The following is a 19,338-nucleotide window of genomic DNA, read 5'->3' as shown; positions in this document are numbered from 1 at the left end:
AACAGAGATGGTGCTCATCCAGAATTGCACTGGAGGGGTGCTTGCAAATTTGAGGACCCACAAGAGGACAGACCAATTCTGAGGTCCTGGGGCCACCGGGGCAGGAAAGCAGGAAGGAGAGGCAAGGAGAGGTAGGAGGGTGGGCCGGGGGACCTTTCTTTCTCCAGAGGGCACTCAATGTGACCTCCTCCAAGAGGCCTCCCCTGCCCACCTGGCCGCCCGGTCACCACCACACTGCAAGTCTTCGTGCTCACATCTGATCTGTGGGAGCGTCTCCCCAGCAGGAGTGAGCGCAGGCCCTAGGGTGTGGGGTGCACGGATGCAGGAAGAGGAGGTCATGGGGTCATGTCTCCCGACGCTCTGCCCAGCAGCCTGCCCTTAGCAGGCACCCGGTGGGGGGAGGGGCGCCGACATGAAGGGCCCCACGTCCTGGAGGCAGCAGCTGCAGGACACCACAGACACCCAGGACCAAGCCGGCCCCCTGGTCCCCTCTGGGGCCCCCACTCTGGATGAAGGCCTCTAGGAGCCTCTCCCAAGACAAGTCTGCGTGAGGACAGTTTTGCCTGCTGACAAATTCACCTGCTGGGGACTCTCCACAGTTCAGAACACAAGCCTGGGGGGATCCCTTGTTAGAGCACTGAGTTCCTGGTGAGGCCAGAGTGAGTCAGGTCCTGAGTCTCAGGGCAGTGCCCTTCCCACTCCTCTCCCCTGCCCCCGGCTTTGTCCTCAGCCTCTTGTGTCAGAGCTCTCGCAAAAGCTCCAGCCCTGGCAGTGGGTGGGGGGCTCAGGGCAGGGCCTCCAGGTCTCACAGCGCCCCCACTCAGTGCAGGCCTGGGGGCAGCCACCGGAGACCCACCGGCTGGATAGGGGAGGGCATGGGAGTGACCCACAGCCTGGAGTCACTGGGAGGTCTGCCCCGATGGGGCTCTGAGGGCCTTCTGTCCCCAGACCGCAGGATCCAGGCCAGGAGCCCTCACCACAATTACAAAGGCTGGGGCAAAGCTGGCCGTCCGTGGCTGGCTGCTTCTGCCCCACAAGCTTGGGGACCTGGGCCTGGTGCCGCCCTTAAGGACCGTGTTCCGAGAAGACCTGGAGTTTGCCATGCGCGCCTGGGGCGGGGGACAAAGCGGACAAAGGGGAAGTGGGCAGGGTCCTGCACACGCGCTCCCCCCAGCTGGGTCTGCGTAAAGCCAGGGCAATTAGGAATAAGAGTTCTAACGAAGTTCTAATGAACTGGATTTCAGGAGAATGTGTGTTGGGGGGTGTGGCAGCAGGCCTGGCACTGATATGGCAGTTCTGCCCCCTTCTCAAGTCACTATGTTAGGACAACTGGGAGGCCACTCACCTTCATGTGAGGAAAACAGGAGGCTGCTAGGAAAATGATGACTGACCCCCCAACTCCCAACTAAACAATCCTCCTCACACACGGCAGATGATCCCTGATAAAAAGCAAAGCCTCCAGGAAGGAATCCATTTTTAAGGCATTATTAGTCCCTTATACCTGAGAGTGAATGAGTTTATTAGAACTTTCCTGAGACTAGGTTTTTCAAAGAGGGTGGGGTGAGGGGGCACAAACAGGCACTGAGCTCCTGGCCAGAGCAACAGGCAGGGAAGAGGGGGGTGGGCACGTGGGAGGCAGGGCAGCTCCTTCATGGTCTGGCGGAGTGGGCCTTGGCAAGCTGGGAGCGGGCTCCAGGGAATAAGGTGGGGAAGTCCAGGACTCAGTGAGGCAGAGACGTCACAGGCACGAGGAGGCACCTGCTTTGAGCAGTCTCTGGACGAGACGCCGACAAGAGGCAGTGCTCTGCACGGCTGATGCTGGGTCCTGGGATCTGCTGTGCCGGCCACAGAACAAGGGGCCAGGGCACACCTGCCCCCGAGGCAAAGCTGGGAAGGAGCTGGCAGCGTCTCCCGACATGCCCGGCCCCTGGCCCAGAGGCAGAAAGGGGGCAGGGGCAGTGAGAGGCAGGGAGGAAGGGCCTGGCAGGACAGAGGGCCCTTGGAATGGACTTGCAGGACAGTCCTGGCAGCGCTGTCACACCTGTGGGGCAGAGGTCTATCAGAACAAGGGGGGGGCAGGGCTGGGAGAAGGGGCCTCTGGACAGGGGGGCATCCCTTTGCCCAAGGCCCACGCCCACACTGGCCCAGAGATTCAAGTCTGCTGCTTGAAGCCGGGAGGCTCTGCAGAGCTAGGGGGAGGCGAGCCAGCTGAGGGCTACACCAGTGTTCTCAAGCTCGGGTCACACTGGCCCGAGAGCAGGACCAGGACATTCCAGGTCCTTGGACGGTGCCACCACGGGCCAGCGAGTATGTGGAGGGGTGGGTATGTGGAGTCTCCCAGGGCCAGCCCCTCTCACCTCAACGTCCAGGGAGGGCTCTGCTTTGCTTCCTCTTGGGGTCCTCCTGGCGGCGGCTGATTCTTTCTGCACCTCCTGATTGGGGGCCACAAGTGGAGACGGGGACTAAGGCAGGCTGCGGAGGCCCTTCCTGGGAGGGAGGACCCCAGACCTGCTCCCTCTGATGCTTCTGACCCACGGGCTTCCCCATAGCCCTCCCCGCTGTCTCCACTCCCGGAATATCTCCCTTACCCTTGGGCCGCCCCTCTCTGACCCGGGTCATTCCACCGTGAAAGGGCCCACCGTAAGGGACCTTGTGGGGGACAGGGTACCTGGGGGTCCTGATCTCCAGACCCCTGGGACCTGCTGATCCACAGGTTGAGCCTCGATGTCACAACCCCTGAAAGCTTCAAGTTCTCCTGGAAACAGAGGCTCCATCTCAGGGTTTGGGGCCACTGCCCACAAGAGGGCATTTTCAGGGGCCCCGGCACAGGGTAGGCCTCTACCTCACTCAATGTCCATCCAGCACGTGCTACATACACCTGGGAGGCCCCCCACCCCTTCCCCAGGGAGTCACACGTACAGCTAAGGAGATCTGGGCTCAGGGACACACATGGTAACTCAAGTCAACAGCAGGTTCTGCCAAAATTGACGCATGAATTTTGCGTCTAGCACGGCCAGGCCCCAGGCTCGGGGTTTGGCGACCTCAGGCCTAATCAGCCTGAAGATGCCCGGCCAGGCCTGAGCCCCTCACCTTCCGACTGGATGCTGGCTCTGCTCGGCTCTGGCCCACCAGCTCCTTCTCAAAGAGATGGCGCTTGCTGGCTACACCCACGGGAGCCACCAAGAACTCAGTGCGGGAGGAGCCAGGACTCTTGACGGATTCTGATCTCTGGGAACAGAGGACACACACTGCTGACCCATGAGGGTGAGGGGCCCGGGCCACGCCCACCACATCCTCAGGTACCCGGCCCCTGCACGGGCCCCGCCCACCTGCACGGCTGTGTGGTATCTCTCCAGCTTCTCGCCTAATTTGACCGTGCTGGCTGGGAGCCTCACACTGGCGCTGCAGGATGGGAGGACAGGAGCAGACAGACCAGGTGAGACCCCTGCCCCCTGGGAGACCAGGCCTGCCCCCGGAGCCTGAGGAGTAGTACCCACCCCACCCCACCATTCTGGCAGAATATGGCCTCCATCACTGAGTGAGGCTATAATGACTTGGCCGAGGCGAAACCCTATAGACCTCAGGAACCTTCCTCACCCCTGAGAAGCGTCCCATCCCAGCTAGAGAGACATCCCCAGGATCAGAAATATCTGCCACTCCTCCCCTCTCCCACCCTCCCACCTCAGACATCTCCCGAATCTCTTTCCTCTCCATCCTCCCCATCACGACAGTCACTTGCTACCCAGTCCCTCTGCCTGCCACTCTGAGCTCTCTCCCACTGCCACCAGACAGCTCCCACCCCAAACAGACCCTCCTGTCCTTCCCACAAAAACCCTCAGGCCACAGGACTGGGGCCAAACTCCTCGGCACAGCATATGAGGCTCTCACAATTTGGTCCCTGCCTCCCCTCCCGACTCCAGCATCCCCCCCAGTCCCCTTCTCCACGTGCTTGTGTGCCAGCCATCTAGACACCTTGTGCTCTTCACACCTGTGCCTTTGCACATGCTGTTCCCGCCATTAAACATGCCATTCCTCCACTTTCCATCTGGGAAAGTTCAAGTCCCTTTTGGATGTCAATTGCTCTGTGACCTGGTTCCCAGCTGTCACGGGCTGAGCCATGCAGAGCTCCCAGCCCTGGTCCATATTCCTGTCCCTGCTGGGTGGCTCTCTGTGTTTAAAGGTCTGACGTCAGCTGCTCGAGGGCAGCAACTGTGTCTTATTCATCTTTGTACTCTTTACTGCCACCTCTGCCCGGGCCTCACCCGGGATAACGGGCCTCAGTAAACGTGAGGGGCAGATGGACACAGCACAAGCACAGCTGCTGTTCAGAGCCTATTTCAGTGTTTTTCAAAACACAGTCCTCAAACTACTGGCATCCACATTATGGGGCGGGGGGGGGGGGGTGGCACTCGTTAAACATGCAGGTTCCCAGGCACCCCCACCCCCCGCATCAGGCTCCCTCTTCCCTGCACTGTTCACTGTCTCCCTCCAGGAAGGCCCTCCCTGCTCCCCACCCCTACACCTCAAGACTAAACCGTCTGTCCTTTACCTTCGGAGCCCTGCCCAAGCCCTGCCTCCTCCAAGAAGCTCTCCCAGATCCCTCCCCTCCCTGTTCCAGCTCATCAGCCTCAGTTCCTCATGTTAGTCCAGTCTCCCTGCTGAATCTGGAGCCCTGGGCAGGGGCTGCATCTGGCACAGGCACACTCAAGGAGAACAAACAGGCCGAACCCAACCAGAGGGGAGAGTGCCAGCATCTCCAGGCCCCTGACCTGCGGGTTAAGCCTGTTTCCGAGTTGTCTTTCCGGGAGCTCATCTGAAACGAGATGGAAAGGAGTGGGTGAGTGGGAGACCCAGGGCGGCCACGGCCCTCCTCTCAGGAAGGGCTCGGCTTTCAGGACACTTCCTCCTCCTACCTAGACCCCCGCCCCTCCACGGCTCAACCCCCAGGCAAACCCTCACTGAAGGCCCTCCTCTTGTCTGGGAGAGCCTGCCCCCACCCACCAGGCTAGGTCTTCTCGGGGAACCTGCCGCCGCCCTGTCGGCCTCCCCACTGCCCGTGAGCCCCGTGGGGCAGGGACGGGCACTGACCAACCTCAGGCCTCCAGCCGCCCCCCAGGGCCGGCACACAGCAGGGCCACAAAGCACAGGTGGTCAAAAATGACCCAGTAACCAGGGGAACTCAGAGTAAATGCCGGCCCAGACCAGATAAGAGCCCCCAGTCCACATGGTCGGTCCTGCTGGGGCAGAGGTAGAGTGGAGAGCACTAGGAGAGCCCGCTGCCCCTGCCCGTCCCTCCTGCACAAGCCTCCGGGGTGAGGACAGGAGCTGTGGGCAGATGTGGGCCCTGCTGTGTCCCTCCCAGGTGCCCATCTTCCTGCAGCTCTGGCCTACCCACTAGGTGGGGCTGTCACGCTTGTCCACACCCACCTTCCAGGTCATTAACCTGCCCTCCTTCCTTTCATCCAGCCCCCTCTGCTCCTGCAGCACCTGCGGGGACCTTAAGCCCCTCTATCCAGACCATCTTCTCGATATCTAACCGACACCCCTGTGTGTAACAGGTGCTGGCTTCCCTGGCTGGCCCTCCCGTGGCTTGGAGACAAAGGTCCCTGGGCTCTCACTCGAAAGGAGATGGTCCTGGGGCTGGAGCGTTTGAGGGAGCTGCTGAAGGTGGCCTGGGTGGGCAAGGCCGCGTCCACCTCATCTTCCTTGCTGGGGATCTTCACCTGGATGGAGCAGGAGGGGTGTCACTCGGGAGGTCTGGGTGGCCCCGAGCCCAAGCCGCCATGGGGACCCCATGTGGCCTGGCTCATCCCAGGAGCTGCAGGAGGAAGGGGGGAGTAAGACAGTCCTGTGGCCTCCCCTGCTGCTTCCTGCCCCTCTGCCTCTGCTGTGGGGATGGTGGACACTGTCCCATGGGGCCAGGACACAAGGCAGAGCTTTCCAGGGGAGCTTCTGGAAGGATCCGAGGCTTCCCAAGAGTCTGCTGGGGCCTGGGGTCCCAGACATGGATGAGGACGTGGTATGTGGTACCAGGTGCTCCCTGACACACAGCTGATGTCCCTTTCAGCTGCCAGCAGCCTGCTCCTGCCTCAGTGTCCCCTATTGTGTCAGTGGCTGGGAGCAGGGAGGGAGAGAAGAAAGTGCCAAGGGCAGCTTGTAGGTGGGAGGACAGGAGACAGTGGACAGACACCAGCAGGGCAGGACTTGAGGAGAGGGCAGAAGCACGGGAGGGATAGGAGCGCCAACCTGGAGTGTGATGGGAGGGAGGCGGGAAGCCACAGCTGGACGGTCCAACGCCCCCTGCTCTCCCAGCTCTGCGGAGGCCTGGGGGCTCTTCTCGGGGAGGGCCCTTCCTCCCTGCTCCTTGGTGCTGGACGGGCTTCCCCCAGAGGCCGACTGCTCCGAGGCTGCTGCCCTCTTTGGGGCCAGCTTTGTCTCTGTGGCCGGGGACTTCTCAAAGATCGACGCTTTCTCAGACACCAGTCTCCTCTCCGAGCCCGACATCTTCCCTGGGGCAGGCGGCTTCTCTGAGATGCCTGTTTTTTCTAGAACTGCCTTTCTCTCTGTGATGGGTCTTTTCTCTGACACTGCTGTCTTCCCCAACACAGATGTTTCCTTGGGGCCCGGGCCCTTCTCGGAGACGGAAGTTTCCTCCGAGACCAGTCTCTTTTCAGGTGCTAATGTCGTCTCTGGAACGGAGGACTTCCCCGAAACCGGGCTCTTGTCTGGAGCTGGGGTCTTCTCCGAGACCCCCTTCTTCCAGCCTCCCGGCTCTCTGCCCGCCAAGCTCTCCTCCTCCCTGGCCCAGGGGCCCCGCTGCTCCTGGCTTAGTCTCCGGCGAGGCGGCAGCTCTGCCTCCTTCTTGGGCACCTGCCCAGGGCCCGAGCTGTCCCGTCCCTCCTCTGCCTCCAGCTGTGCCAGGACGGGCGCCTGTGCCCCCTCCACCACCTGCCGCCTCTGCCTGCGCTCCTGCCGTGTCCTGAGGATGGCCTGGACGTCCTCCTCCTCATCTTTGAAGGCCGCCGGTGGTGACCTGGGCACCTTCGCTTCCTCCACGCTCGGCAGTCTGAGCCAGAAGGTGGGAGACGGGGTGGGAGGTGGAATCAGAGGACATCAGAGCCAGGAGAGCCCTGGGGGTACCCGACCCAATGGAGATGACTCCAGAGCCACCAGGGAGGGGATGAAGATGTGAAGCCCTGCCCCCCAATCACTGAAATCAGGATCACTTTTATCTGCTTTACATATTGGGCTTCCAAGATATCATCTGAACAAAGCACACCATGCTTTTTAAAAAAGTTTATAAACCCTTGTAAGGTCCAACCATTCCACGTTCAGAACAACAAGAGCAACAGAGCAACAAGCCCTGATTAACAACCACTTTATGCGTGTTAGGCCCCTACTGGGCATGGGCGGTCAAGAGGAATACACGCAGGTCCCGCCCCTTAGAGCTCAGATCAAGACCAGAGAAGCTCAGGGATTTATGCAAGGTCACACAGCTCATGGGAGGTGGAGCTGAGAGAAGACCCGCCGCTTCTGCTGCATCGTCCTGCACTCCCGTCGGTCAGGGGGTGCAGCCGCGACCAGGCGGCAGCCGCAGGCATCGGTGCAGCCCAGCACCCACCCGTGTCCTCCCTTCCCTGGGACCCGAGGGAACATGAGAGGCGTCTAACTGTATAGTGCCTGGCTTCCAGCAAAAGGAGACTCTTTCCTTCGTCCACTGCCCTGCTCTCGTGTGATTTGGGGCAAGTTAATTCACTGTCTGAGCCTCTGTTTCCAAATCTGAAAACTGTGCTTGTTAGGAGGAGAAAAGAGCCTCGTCCCACGAGAGGGCCCAGCACAGCCCTGGCACCCAGGAGACATGCGGTCAATTCCGGCCCCTTCTCTTCCTTTCCCTCACAATTCTACAATCCATGGGGCAAGACTAGCCACGCGCTCCTCCCCTCAGAAGTGAATTAGGGGGGGTCAGGGTGAGAGGGAGGCATCTAAGTTAAATGGAAAGAGCCAAGCCATAGAGCCTGATGGACCTGGCTGAAAATTCTGGCCCTGCCACTCGCAGGTTTACGATCTCAGCAAGTTACCTACGGACTCCTTGACGCAGTTTCTCCATCTGTGAAATGAGTTAATGACGCCTCTCTCTTAGGGATATTGTAAGGATTAAGTGAGCCATGTCCATAAAATATCCAGCCAAGTAGTGACTCGTGGATGGTCTCAACGAATAGTAGCAATTATTGTCCTGAAGAGCCTTGCAGGGCTGAGGGGGTCTGCGGAAGATGAGGAACCTGAGGGTCACCTTCATGCCCTTCAGCCTCACTCCCTGGGCAAACTAAATGTGCTGCACTAGCCTGTCGGGGCAGCTAAGTCCATCCTGTCACCCAGAGAGGGAAGGACGCCTCGCCCCCACCCCGACCCTGGCACCTCTCCATGGCCGGCCGGCCTCCGTTCTGGGTGGGCCTGGGAGCCTCGTCGTCCGCGGTGGAGCTCAGATGGCGGTGCCTCCGCCGGCGCTCTCGTTCCTGCTCTTCCTCATCCTCCAGAGTCCGCTGCCTGGCCAGGCTAGGGGAGGGGGAGAGTCAGTGCAGCCCAGGAAAGACCAGGGCCCGTGCCCGAGCAGACTCCCGTGGGGCAGGGGACAGAGACCAGAGCCCTCCAGGATGGCCATCTGTAGGTGGCCACAGAGCACTGAAACAGGGTTGCTCTGAACCAAGACATGCTGTGAGTGCAAAGCTCGCCCTGTATTTCCCAGACTTCATACGAAGAACAGAACGTAAACTCTTTCGTTAATAATCGTGTGTGGTGATCACATGTTGAAATGATAATATTTGGGATATATTGGGGTAGATGAGATATATTATTAAAATTAATTTTCCCTGTTTCTTTTTACTTTTTCAGTGTGTCTACTAGAAAATGTCAACTTTTAAATGTGGCTTGCATTTTGGGTTCACACTGTATGTCGATCAGATTTCTACTCAAGCTGTGGGATACAGGCTGGACCAGAGCTTCTCGACCTCAGCCTCGCTGACATTTTGGCTGAGTAACTCCGTGGGCAGGGCTGTCCCGGACTGCAGGATGTTGACTGGTAACCCTGGGCCTCTACCCGCTTGATACCAGTAGCACCAGCCTCAGTGTGACAATCAAAAATGTGTCCCAACACTGCCAGTGTCCCCTGGGGGCAAAGCCACCCCAGACAAGACCCACTGGGTGGGACTTCACTCTGAACCCAGAGTGGGAATAGGGGGCCGCCTCTCAGGGGGTGACGAGGGATGTGGGAGGGCGGGCACGGTGCTGCCTGAAGGAGCCGGATGAACTTGGTAAGTTCCTCTTTCTTTGTGGTCCTGGGATTCTTAGAAAAAATCTCTCGATGGACAACCACAGAGAAATTTCCTCAGTTACTCAGGTTCCCATCACTGTCTCAGCTTTTCAGAAGGGAGACTCACAACTAAGGCCAGTTACACCTGGAAAAGATCCCAACGTCGCCTTCCCTTCCTAGGCTTTTTGCGCCTCTTTCATCTTTGAGAACCAGCTCTCACAAGGGGACCCCACACACCCTGCTTCCGGTTACTGCCCCCAGTCACCCTTCACTCACCGGGCCAGCCACCCACCAACCCACCGTCCACTTCCTTCAGCCCATCTACCCATCCAGCCACCAGGCAATCCAAACGCCCATCTGCCCCTCATTTCCCCACCCATTCCCACCCACCATGCTCACCCACCTGCCCTCCCATCCTCCCACCCACCTCCCCACCAGCCCACCTCCCCTCCCATCCACCCACGCTTCCACCTCAACCAGTCAATGTGTGCTGGGCAACCAGAATGGGCCAGCTGCACATCAGGACCTGTGGGCTCACAGGAGGAGGCAGGGTCCCCGCCTGGAGACTGCTACTGTCTAGTAAGAAAGACAAGCGTGTTCACCCATAACTCCCCAACCAAACACAGAAACTCCTCTGCAGAGAGAGAATGATTACCGTGCGCCAGGATTACCAGGAAAGGCTCACGGAAGAGGCTGGCCCTCGGTGGGGAACAGGATTTCAACAGGGGCAATGGGGCCTGGGGAGAAACCCGCAGTCCAGGCAGAGGGAGGACTGGGGGATGGGGGGGCTTGTGGGCGGGGAGGCTGTGCTTCACCTGGAGCCAGGGGAGAAGGGGTGGGCAGGGGAGGAGTGGGCTGTGGGGGTCAGTGGAGCGAACCCTCTGGAGCCTTCCTATGCCCCCCAGTGCTGCCTGGGGCCTGATGGGAAAGGTCTGGAAAAGGCCTCCTTCTTCCCTCCCAGAGTGAAGGTGGCGACTGCACGGTCTCTGCTTGCCCCGCCAAGTGCCAAACCTGCTCTCCCGGCCTGCCTGCTGCCCGGCCCCATTCCTCCACCCCCCTCCCTGCCCCCTTCACCACGCAACTGCAACCGAGCCTCGATGATTTAACGAGCAATTGTTCAAACCCACAAATTTTATAAGTTGAATTGCATATGAAATGCATCCTAGGAGCCTCCCAAAGAGAAGACCCCTCCAGGCGGTCTTTTGTAAAGTGGATCAGAGGGTCTGCCTGCTACCGTCCTGCCCTTGGGCAGCTCACAGCCTTCCTCTGCCTTGGTTTTCCTTCCTGGAATGAGGATCAGCCACACGATGGCTCCGATCTTTTTCCTAGGTCCAACACCCCATTTGTTGACCCGATATTCACTAAACAAATATTTTTGAGCACCGACGACATGCCAGGCGTAGTTAGCGGGGAAGGAGACTGACAGGGTTCTTCCCCTCCTGGAACACGTGTCCCGGTGGGGGGGCTGGACTGGAGCGAGGAAACAGGGGCGTGAACAACACGTCGTCAGGAAGTGACACGAGGACAATGGGGCAGGACAAGAGGTGATGTGAGAAGGAGACTGGAAGGGAGGCCTCCTGGAGCCCCGAGAAGGAGCCGGAGGAGCCGGATCTGGTGGCAGAGTGTCCAGGAGGAGGGCACAGCAGAGCCAAGACCTGGGTGTGATGGATGAGCCGGCTGTCCAGGGGGAAGGGGGCACTGGAGCCAGAGGTTGTCCGCCTGGACAAGGCAAGGCCAGAGCAGGGGGCCTCGCAGACCAGCGGAAGAACTTGGGTTTTATTCAAGTGTTCTGGAGAGCCACTGGATGGTTTTATAGAGGGAGTGACATGATATGATTTGTTGCCATTATTTTTTATCTCTCTGGCTGCCGTATGGAAAAAGAATTGAAGGGGTGGGGGTGGGGGGAGAAACAGGGGGACCTGTCAGGAGGCTCCTCCACTTCTCAGGCGAGACCTATGCTGGCTTGAACCGGGTGGAGACAGAGAGATGGGAGCAGTGAGGGATTCGGGACACATTTTGAAGACAGAGCCAGTGGGGTTTGCTGATGGATTGGATGGGGCTGGGGGTGAGGGAGAGAAGAATCAGGAAAACTCCTCGATTTTTGGCCTGAGCAGTTCCTGGTGCTGCTATCAGTAAGACAGGAAAGATGAGGGGAGGAGGACTTTGGTGAGACTCGGGTGGCAGTGAGGAGGGGAGGAGGCGGCGGGAGTCTCTTCCTGGCTCATTCAGGGAGGAGGAGACACTGGTCAAGAGCCAAGGAGCCCAAGATACTCGCCAGGGAGGGCGGAGGAAACTGGGGAGGGGCTGGCCCGGAGACAGCCTGTCCTTGCCAGCGGGAGGGCGGGCGAGTGACCAGGATGGAGCGGTGAGCACAGAGGTTCCCGGGACCCCAGAAAGAGCCCTCAGCCACTGGGCCAGAGCCGGACTGGGCGAGAAAGGGGAGACTGGGAGCAAGAAAGGGGAACTAGTGGCCACCAACCACCCTTTGAGAAGTTTGACTGAGAAGAAGAGCAAACAATGTGGACAGTGGACAGAGGAGGACGTAGGCTCAAGGAACGCGGTTTTAATTGAGGTGTCCTTTGCATACAACACATACACAGATCCTAAGTTTTGTTTTCTTTTAAAGATGGGCAGACAAAGGAGACTGGAGAGGGTATGAGAGGTTTGAAAGGAAACTGTGAAGTGGTCCTGCAGGGAGAGGGAAGACCACAGGATGGGGCATCTCTCATCTTGAGCATCCACCGTGGCGCCCAGCACACGACCAGAGCCAGCACACTCGGAATGAGGGGTACACGTCACCGTACTCTCCCCCCCCCCAGGAAATCGCCAGATCTCTGCCTGGACCAGCAAATCCAGAGCCCCCCAACAGCAATCTGCCCATCACCCCACAGGCAGGGGGCTGCCTCTGGAAGGGAATCTTCCAGAACCTCCCAATTCGGACCCTCAGGGCAGCAGTCCCTCCTGCTTCAGTCACCTCCGTGGAGAGAGCAGGGCTCCAAAGTGCTCTCCCCATGGCCTTCACCATGGAATTTAAGCCAGATCCCCTGGGCCTGCACATGACCCCTGCGAGCTCTGCATGCTCGAAGATTCATCATTCATTCATTCACTCAGCACCAATCGACAGACTCTTAGGAGCCAGGCTCTGACGCCCACCTCTCCTCCGCTCCCCTTGTTCAGGCTCAGAAACGCCAGCTTCAGCCGGCGTTCGCCTGAGGCCAGGTGTTAGTCTCTCCCTCTCTGGACGCACTCCCTGCCCCTACAATGCAGTCTGGGACCAGCTCTTGCCCTCCAAAGCCCTGGGCAAAGTAGCCCGAAAAGGAAGAAGCTCCTCCTCTGACCACACCCACCGCTGGGCCGGCCGGAGCCTCCAGCATTCCTTGGTCCTGAGCAACCCCGTTCCCACCACCGCTCCTCTCAGCCCTGGGGAAGCCGCTGATGTGTTTCTCCTCTGAGGGCCATGTATGGCTTGTGACCTGTCAGAGCCTGGGCTCCTCGGAAATGACTCACCCCACCCCAGGCTGGTCCTAGCCCCAAGGGGTCTCCAGGGCTAGGGCTGCAGGGGGTGGGGCCCAGCCATCCCCCAGCATCCCCAGTTTTATGCCACGACCCCACAGCTCACCCAAGGGGATGTGGTCCCCCCTGCTGCTCAGGAGTCAGGGGGCTGCCTTCCATCCTGAAACCCTGGCAACCGCGAGTCCCTCCATCACCACCACTCCACCCCGGAAGAGAAATGTTCTCTCCAACAAGAGTTATTGACCTCTACAGATGAGGAAATGGACAGCCCTGGAGGGGAAGGAGGGGCAAAGGTCAGACTCCAGGGGGGACCTCAGCAGGTACCCTGGTTGAAACCCCAATAATGAATAAATGATAATTAAGGGATTAGAACAGTGCTTAACATTCATAGCTCACAAATATTTGTAGAGTATGGTGACTGATAAATCAATAAATCAAGGAAGAAGCGAGGGCACTAACACGTGAGCACCCACTATAATGCCAGGACGTTCTCCATGGTTTACAAACACCATTGACATGAAGCGTCACAACCACCCTGGGAGGTAAGGTGGGGTCACCCCTTTGTGCAGATGAGGAAACTGAGGTCACAGGGCTTAACAGCTTTCCCCAGACATCACAGCTTAATAAGAGGAAACCACAATTCCAGCCTCGGTCAGCCTCTCAAAAGTCACGCTCTTAACTACAACCCAAATGCCAGGAAAGGGTGTCCTGGGAGGACCCACCCTAACCAGAGGAAGACCGCACTCTCCGGGGAACCAGACCTATGAATGCTGAGAGGAAAGAGCCGAGGAGACGGGGGGCCTCTGAGGATACGGGATTCCCCACCGGGACAGGCCAGAGCTCAGATGCAGCCCGGGAGAGCAGAGGTTTGGGGAAACCCAGTGACACACACATTGACCTTCCAAGCTCCAGAGCCAGGCCTGGGGTGGAACCTGCAGGTCCCGCCACGCGGGGAGTCCCAGCTGCTGTCGTCCACTGGTGCCACAGCCCTGGGCAGGTGCCCCACCACTCCCTCCTTGACAACCCTCCCCTCCACCTCCTGGCCTTGGTCTGGGACACACAGCGCCCTTTCTGCTCCATGGAAGGCTGCTCTCCGCTCCACTCCTGACTTCCCAACTCCATCCTTAGGGTGGGGTCCTCTTTTCCCTTGAATAATTCTAGGAGCCATTCTGCCCTGCTGATCCCCCTACAGGGCTGTTCTTCCTGAGGCCTAACTTCCATCCATGCCGCAGCAGCTGATGGCAGCGGTGGAAGTGCTGTCGTTTTTAAATATTATGTTTAGCAGTGGAAACTTGCTTCTCAAATCGAAGCACATAGAGAAGCCCTTTATACGACAGATAAAGGCTCAGCTGCTCTGGCTAAAACACAAGAAGGCTGCCCCAGGAGCATCTGGTGGAACCCCAGGGCTCCAGGAGCAGGATTTGCAAATCTCAGAAGAAGAGGACAGACCAGGGAGCCCGGGCCTGGGCCTGGCCCTGGGCCGGGAGGCCCGGTTCTGATGGGCTCTGTGACCTTGGGCCAGTCTTCAGCCCCTGAGGGGAGCAGGCCTCAGGCTCCCATTTTGCACAGTGAGAGGTCATCCTGGGTCCTGGGTCACTGAGGTCTTTTCCAGCCCTGATGGTCCAGGGAGAGGTGTCAGGGGAGGACCCAGGGCAGTGCTGGCAGGTGGTGGGGCTGCTCAGGCCCAGACAGGGAAATGATTAACCACGGGCTGCTCAGGCCCAGGTGCCCTCAGATCCACCCCTCACCCCCCGCAGACAGGCCCGGCCCAGCCTCGCCCATCACCAGGCCAGCCCAGGGAGGAAAGGACAAGGCCGTTGACTAGGGCACCCAGCCAGCCAGCTCACCCTGCCCCCAGCCCAGGGCCGGGGCATCTGAATTTCTACTTCATGCACAGGCTGGGTAGCGGCCTGGCCCTCAGCCCCCCACCAGGGCCCTGGCTGGGCCACGAACGTCACACCCTCATCACAGTCCTCCCCAGCCCTGGAGGCCCGGCTAGCAGTGACTCACAGCCGTTCCCTCCTGCCGGCTGAGGCTTGTTGTTCACCTGGGAGCGAGTGGAGCGGAGCCGTCCTCTGCCCCAGGTGCCCCATCAGGGAGTCTGTTGGCAGCAGCTGCGTCTCCCACGGGGCTCCCGGAGGGCTGGGGCCTGGCGGGGGGGCACGACTGGTTCCTCAGGGCTTCCCCGGCACTCACCTTGGGCGTCTAGTGGGAAATCGGCCCCACCCCTGCAGCCACATGAGACCACGTCCAGCTGAGCAGTGGACAGGCTAAGACCAGACCCCACTCCCATTTTCAAAGTTCCGGGCTGCCCACTTCCCACGTCTACCCAGGCAGGCTCTCAGACACAGAACCACAGGTGCCCCCCTAGACTGGAAGCTTCTAAGGAAGGAGTGCTGGGTGGTATTTCTAACCCAATGCACTGCACTGAGGTCTTCATATACATTCAGACTGAACACACTCGGCCTCCAAGGCCCAAACTCAGCACATAGGAGCCTGCCACCCCCCTGGAGCTCTCCTCACTACATCGGCTATAAAAAGGCTCACCCACACATGTGCCCCCATACAAGCACACAGCCATGGGCACAAGTGTGCCCACACCTAGGAGCACAGACACTCCCACATCGCCCCCATGCACACTGGCCACACGAAGAGTCCAGGGCCTTGACCCTCAGCCCCATCCCCGGCTCAGACCTGCCCTGGGGTGTGGCAGCCCAGGTTTCTTTTCCAGAGGGCCGAGCTCCCTCCATTCTTGGGCTTACCTTTTCCCCCCTCTAGACCCCATGGGCCCCTCCATGCAGGGGCTACCAGGCTACGGTGCTTCAGGGCGGTGTGTCTTGAGGGTCTGGGGAGGTGGACCCCCAGCCCTGGGGAATGAGCTGCTGGTGAGGCTGTGGCTGAAATGCTGGAGAAGCTCTGGAGCCTTTCTCCAGGAGGCGGAGGAGATCCCAAGCACCAGGGAACGCAGGAGAATGCACGGAAGCCACAGCCCTAATAGGGAAGGCCTGGGGAGGGTGCCCTCTGCACCTGGAGACAGCCTTGCCCTCATGAAAGGCCTCAATACCCAAATGCCCACCTGGGTAGGGTGGGGTGGGGCCAAAAAGCCAATTTCTACCTGGCTAGAGCCCACGGGATCAAAGGAGTAGGGATCCAGCTCTGAGCCGCTCCACAGGCCTCAGTTTCCTTAGGGGCACGATTGGTGGGGGGCAGGTAAGGAGGTGAGAATGCTCATGTGAGGGCTTCTGGGGCAGGTGCCGGGAAGTGCCCCAAGGAGTCACCAGAGTCCCCAACATGATGAGGGGTGCTGCATCCTGGATACCCCCCCAGGCTTCTCAGACCCTGATAGGCTGCCCAGCAGGCAAGGATAAGATGCGCATTCTCCTGACCCTCTGAGGGACCAGCTCACAAATAAAAAAAGACGCACAGAGGGGGACAGCAGTGTCTTGAGGTCACCCAGCCCAGACACCACCCCAAAATGCGACACTCAGAAGCTGAGCCTCATCAGCAGGAAGGGGATGTTTCCCTCTGGTCCTATTCAGTGAGCCCTGTTCTGCTGCCCCTCTCCTCCCTGCTAAGAGGGCCGAGGGACCCCAGGGCACATCCTACAACTCTACCTAGACTCCGGGGGCAGGGAGGGAGGCTTCCCAATGAAAGGAGACTTGCAGGTAACTCCTGAACACCTCCCCAATCCCGCCCCCACCTGCAGGGGGTCATGGGTAGGGGGTTCTCCAGGCCAGGGACCAGTCTTTGCCAAGCAGCCTGTGTGTGGCCTCGGTCCCCAAGGGGAGGAAAGGAAGCTGTGGGGGAGCAAGAACACCCACTCCAGCGCCTGAGGGTTGCCCAGTGTGGCCCCAATTCTGTCCCCCCTTCCCCAACCAGGGTCCCCAGCGGGAAAGGGCCGGTCCCACGGAGAGGCCCCCACCGGGGCTGGGCCCGCCCCGCCCCCCGCCGCGCTCACCTGGACAGCGCCGACCAGTCCTTTCTGCTGACGGACATGCTGCGGGAGCCGTGCGCCGCGTGCGTCCTGCTCCAGCCTCACCTGCGCCCTCCCCGCGCCGGCCAGGTAGGGTCACGTGGCCGCTGATGTCACCCCGCTCCCATTTGCCGGCCCGGAGCGGCCTCCAGGCTGTGGGCGTCCCAGACCGGGGGCACTGGTCTCCGCCCCAGGACGGACGGACTGACGGACGCCGGCCTAGCGCGGGGCTGGGCGGCGCCGGGAGCGAGGGCAGGAGACAGCTCAGAACCAGTCGGACCTGCTCCCGCAGGTGGCGGGCGGGTGCCGGGAGGGGGCGCCCCGGGGATCGTGGTCAGGCTGAGCCCGGAGAAACCCCAGAGCAGGCCGCGCGGGAAGGTTGGAGCAGGTACCGTCATCTCGTGTCCGAGCGCCCGGTCCTCGGGGTCCCCGCCCGCCACCCCCGGAGGCCCCAGGGGATGAGCTGGGCAGGGCTTTCTCTGTGCTGCACGCAAAACCACCAAACAAGCCCCGTGGAAAGCCAGCCCCTCCCCAGATGGGATTCCTAGACTCAGCTCAGCAAACATTTGAATGCCCATGGCACAGAAAACACCAAGATGTCAAAGGAACGGTCCTTGTGGGCTGACGTTGGACTTGGGGCTGGAGGGGCTGGTGTGGACAGGGCAGAGCAAGCTCAGCTTTTCCCCCAAAGGAGGAGTGGGCACAGATCACAGGACTGGCATTCCGGAGCAACTCGAGGCAGCTCAGGCACCACCAGCACCACTTGAAGTACCCATCTGGGCTGGGGAGTGGGCAGGGTGCTTTCTGTCCAGGAAGCAGCCTTGGGTGGGCTGCGCAGGGGCTCTTTTCTTCCTTGGTGGGTCAGAACCGCAGGGTCAGCAGCAGCAGCAGCCCTCTGCTCTGTGAGGAAGGAGGTGCAGCCCCAGGCAGCAGAGTGAGAAGGTGGAGGACGCCAGAACTGCCAGCGTTCTGCTGGGCCCCGCTCCCTGCCTGGCCTCCCTTTGACACTGATCCAGGGCCAGTGGTCTCACAGTGCCCTCCACTCTGAGATCTCACAGCCAAGGACAGCCTCCAAACACACACACAGAGCTAGCAGGCTAAAGCATCTCCTTCCCCAAATGCCCCCTCCTCCGGGGAGCCCTGCTTGTTGGCATAGGAGGTGAGGAGTGAGTGCTGGACTGGGAGCCTGGAGACCTGGCTCTGAGCTCTTATTCTGCCATTAATGAGCTGTGTGACTTGGAGCCAATCCCCTCGTTCCCTTATCTGTGTAGTGGAAATAAGGACACTTTGCCCTGCTTCCCTCCAGGTTGAGGGGATCAAATGAGTCCATTGCTGAGTGTTGGTGACCCTGGCGTGAGAGTTGACAAGGACCCAGAGTGTCCTGGGCAGTGGCCGGGGCAAGGCCCTGAGCCCTCTGCTCTCCCAGGGAAAGAGGAGGAGGGACAGCAATAATCTGCCTCCTGGATCCTCTGATCCAGGTCTGACACTCCTGGGGAGCCTGCTACCCCCCTGGGGACCTGGAGAGTGTTCCCTGATGGCTTGTCAGTGGTGGCACCTCAATATGGGAAGAAAAATACTCTTGGTCATTTGAAGCCTGGCCCTTCCAGGGACACTTCATGAAGCCAGGGGACAGTCGGGAACCTAAGAGTCCAAAATCCACCCCCTCTCTGTGGATATAAAAACCCAAAGACACGGAAGGTTAGAATGCAGACAACTCTAGCAATAAGGAAGAATAGATGACATACATGTCAGTGCCCCAAAAGTCCCTTGAGGGCAGGCACCGTGCTTGGTGCTGTGGCAGCGTGGCAGCGTCCCGGCTGCTGTGACAAAGCACCACAAACTGGGGCACATAAACGACAGAAAGTCATTTTCTCCCAGTTCTGGAGGCTCGAAGTCCGAGACTAAGCCGTCGGCAGAGCCGTGCTCCCTGCACAGGCTCCGGGGGAGAATCCTTCCCTGCTTCCCCCTGGTCATCCTCGGAGCTCCTTGGCTTACAGGTGCATTACTCCTGTTTCTGCCATCACAGTCACGTGGAATTCTCCTTGTGTCGCTGTGTCTGTGTCCAAATTCCCTCTTCTGATAAAGACCTCAGTCATTGATCAGGGCCCACGCTTATCCAGTGTGACCTCATCTTAACTTGATTACATGTGCAAAGACTCTGTTTCCCCATAAGGTCACGTTCACAGGTACCAGGGGTTAGGAATTGAACATATCTTTTGGGAGGACATAATTCTACCCACTACAGTCAGCACGTGGCTTTTTTTTTTTTAATAATTTTTTTTATTTATTTATTTTTTCCCCCCAAAGCCTCAGCAGATAGTTGCATGTCATAGTTGCACGTTCTTCTAGTTGCTGTACGTGGGACACCGCCACAGCATGGCCGGAGAAGCGGTGCATCGGTGCGAACCCAGGATCCGAACCCGGGCCGCCAGCAGCAGAGCGAACGCACTTAACCGCCAAGCCATGGGGCCGGCCCCCTAGCACGTGGCTTTGACAGTCAATGACACAAAGATGGTAAGGACTTGGGTCCTGACCTCAAGACCCT

General features: G+C 59.5%; 1 protein-coding gene across 2 annotated transcripts; it reads right to left on the bottom strand.

Moving 5' to 3' along the window:
• Positions 1-1,495: 1,495 nt before the first annotated feature.
• Positions 1,496-16,860, bottom strand: LAD1 (ladinin 1). 2 transcript variants are annotated; one of them, XM_087424302.1, is made up of 10 exons: positions 16,779-16,860; positions 8,416-8,553; positions 6,247-7,066; positions 5,619-5,723; positions 4,770-4,813; positions 3,330-3,402; positions 3,091-3,228; positions 2,669-2,755; positions 2,358-2,432; positions 1,496-2,041 (listed from the first exon to the last, which is right to left on the bottom strand). In XM_087424302.1, the coding sequence occupies exons 1-10, from the start codon at positions 16,814-16,816 to the stop codon at positions 2,036-2,038; spliced, it is 1,524 nt and encodes a 507-aa protein (XP_087280428.1). In that variant the 5' UTR covers positions 16,817-16,860; the 3' UTR covers positions 1,496-2,035. The 2 variants fall into 2 exon arrangements, with proteins under 2 accessions (XP_087280428.1, XP_087280429.1); XM_087424303.1 differs by lacking the exon at positions 16,779-16,860 and adding an exon at positions 8,079-8,261 and having other exon boundaries at positions 8,416-8,521.
• Between the last annotated feature and the right edge of the window lie 2,478 nt (positions 16,861-19,338).

The sequence above is a fragment of the Ceratotherium simum genome, chromosome 36 (assembly GCF_057802395.1).
Source record: "Ceratotherium simum simum isolate JZ-2026a chromosome 36, ASM5780239v1, whole genome shotgun sequence".
Taxonomy (NCBI): domain Eukaryota; kingdom Metazoa; phylum Chordata; class Mammalia; order Perissodactyla; family Rhinocerotidae; genus Ceratotherium; species Ceratotherium simum.
The sequence above is the reverse complement of the archived record's forward strand: the minus strand, read 5'-3'. Positions and strand labels throughout refer to the sequence as shown.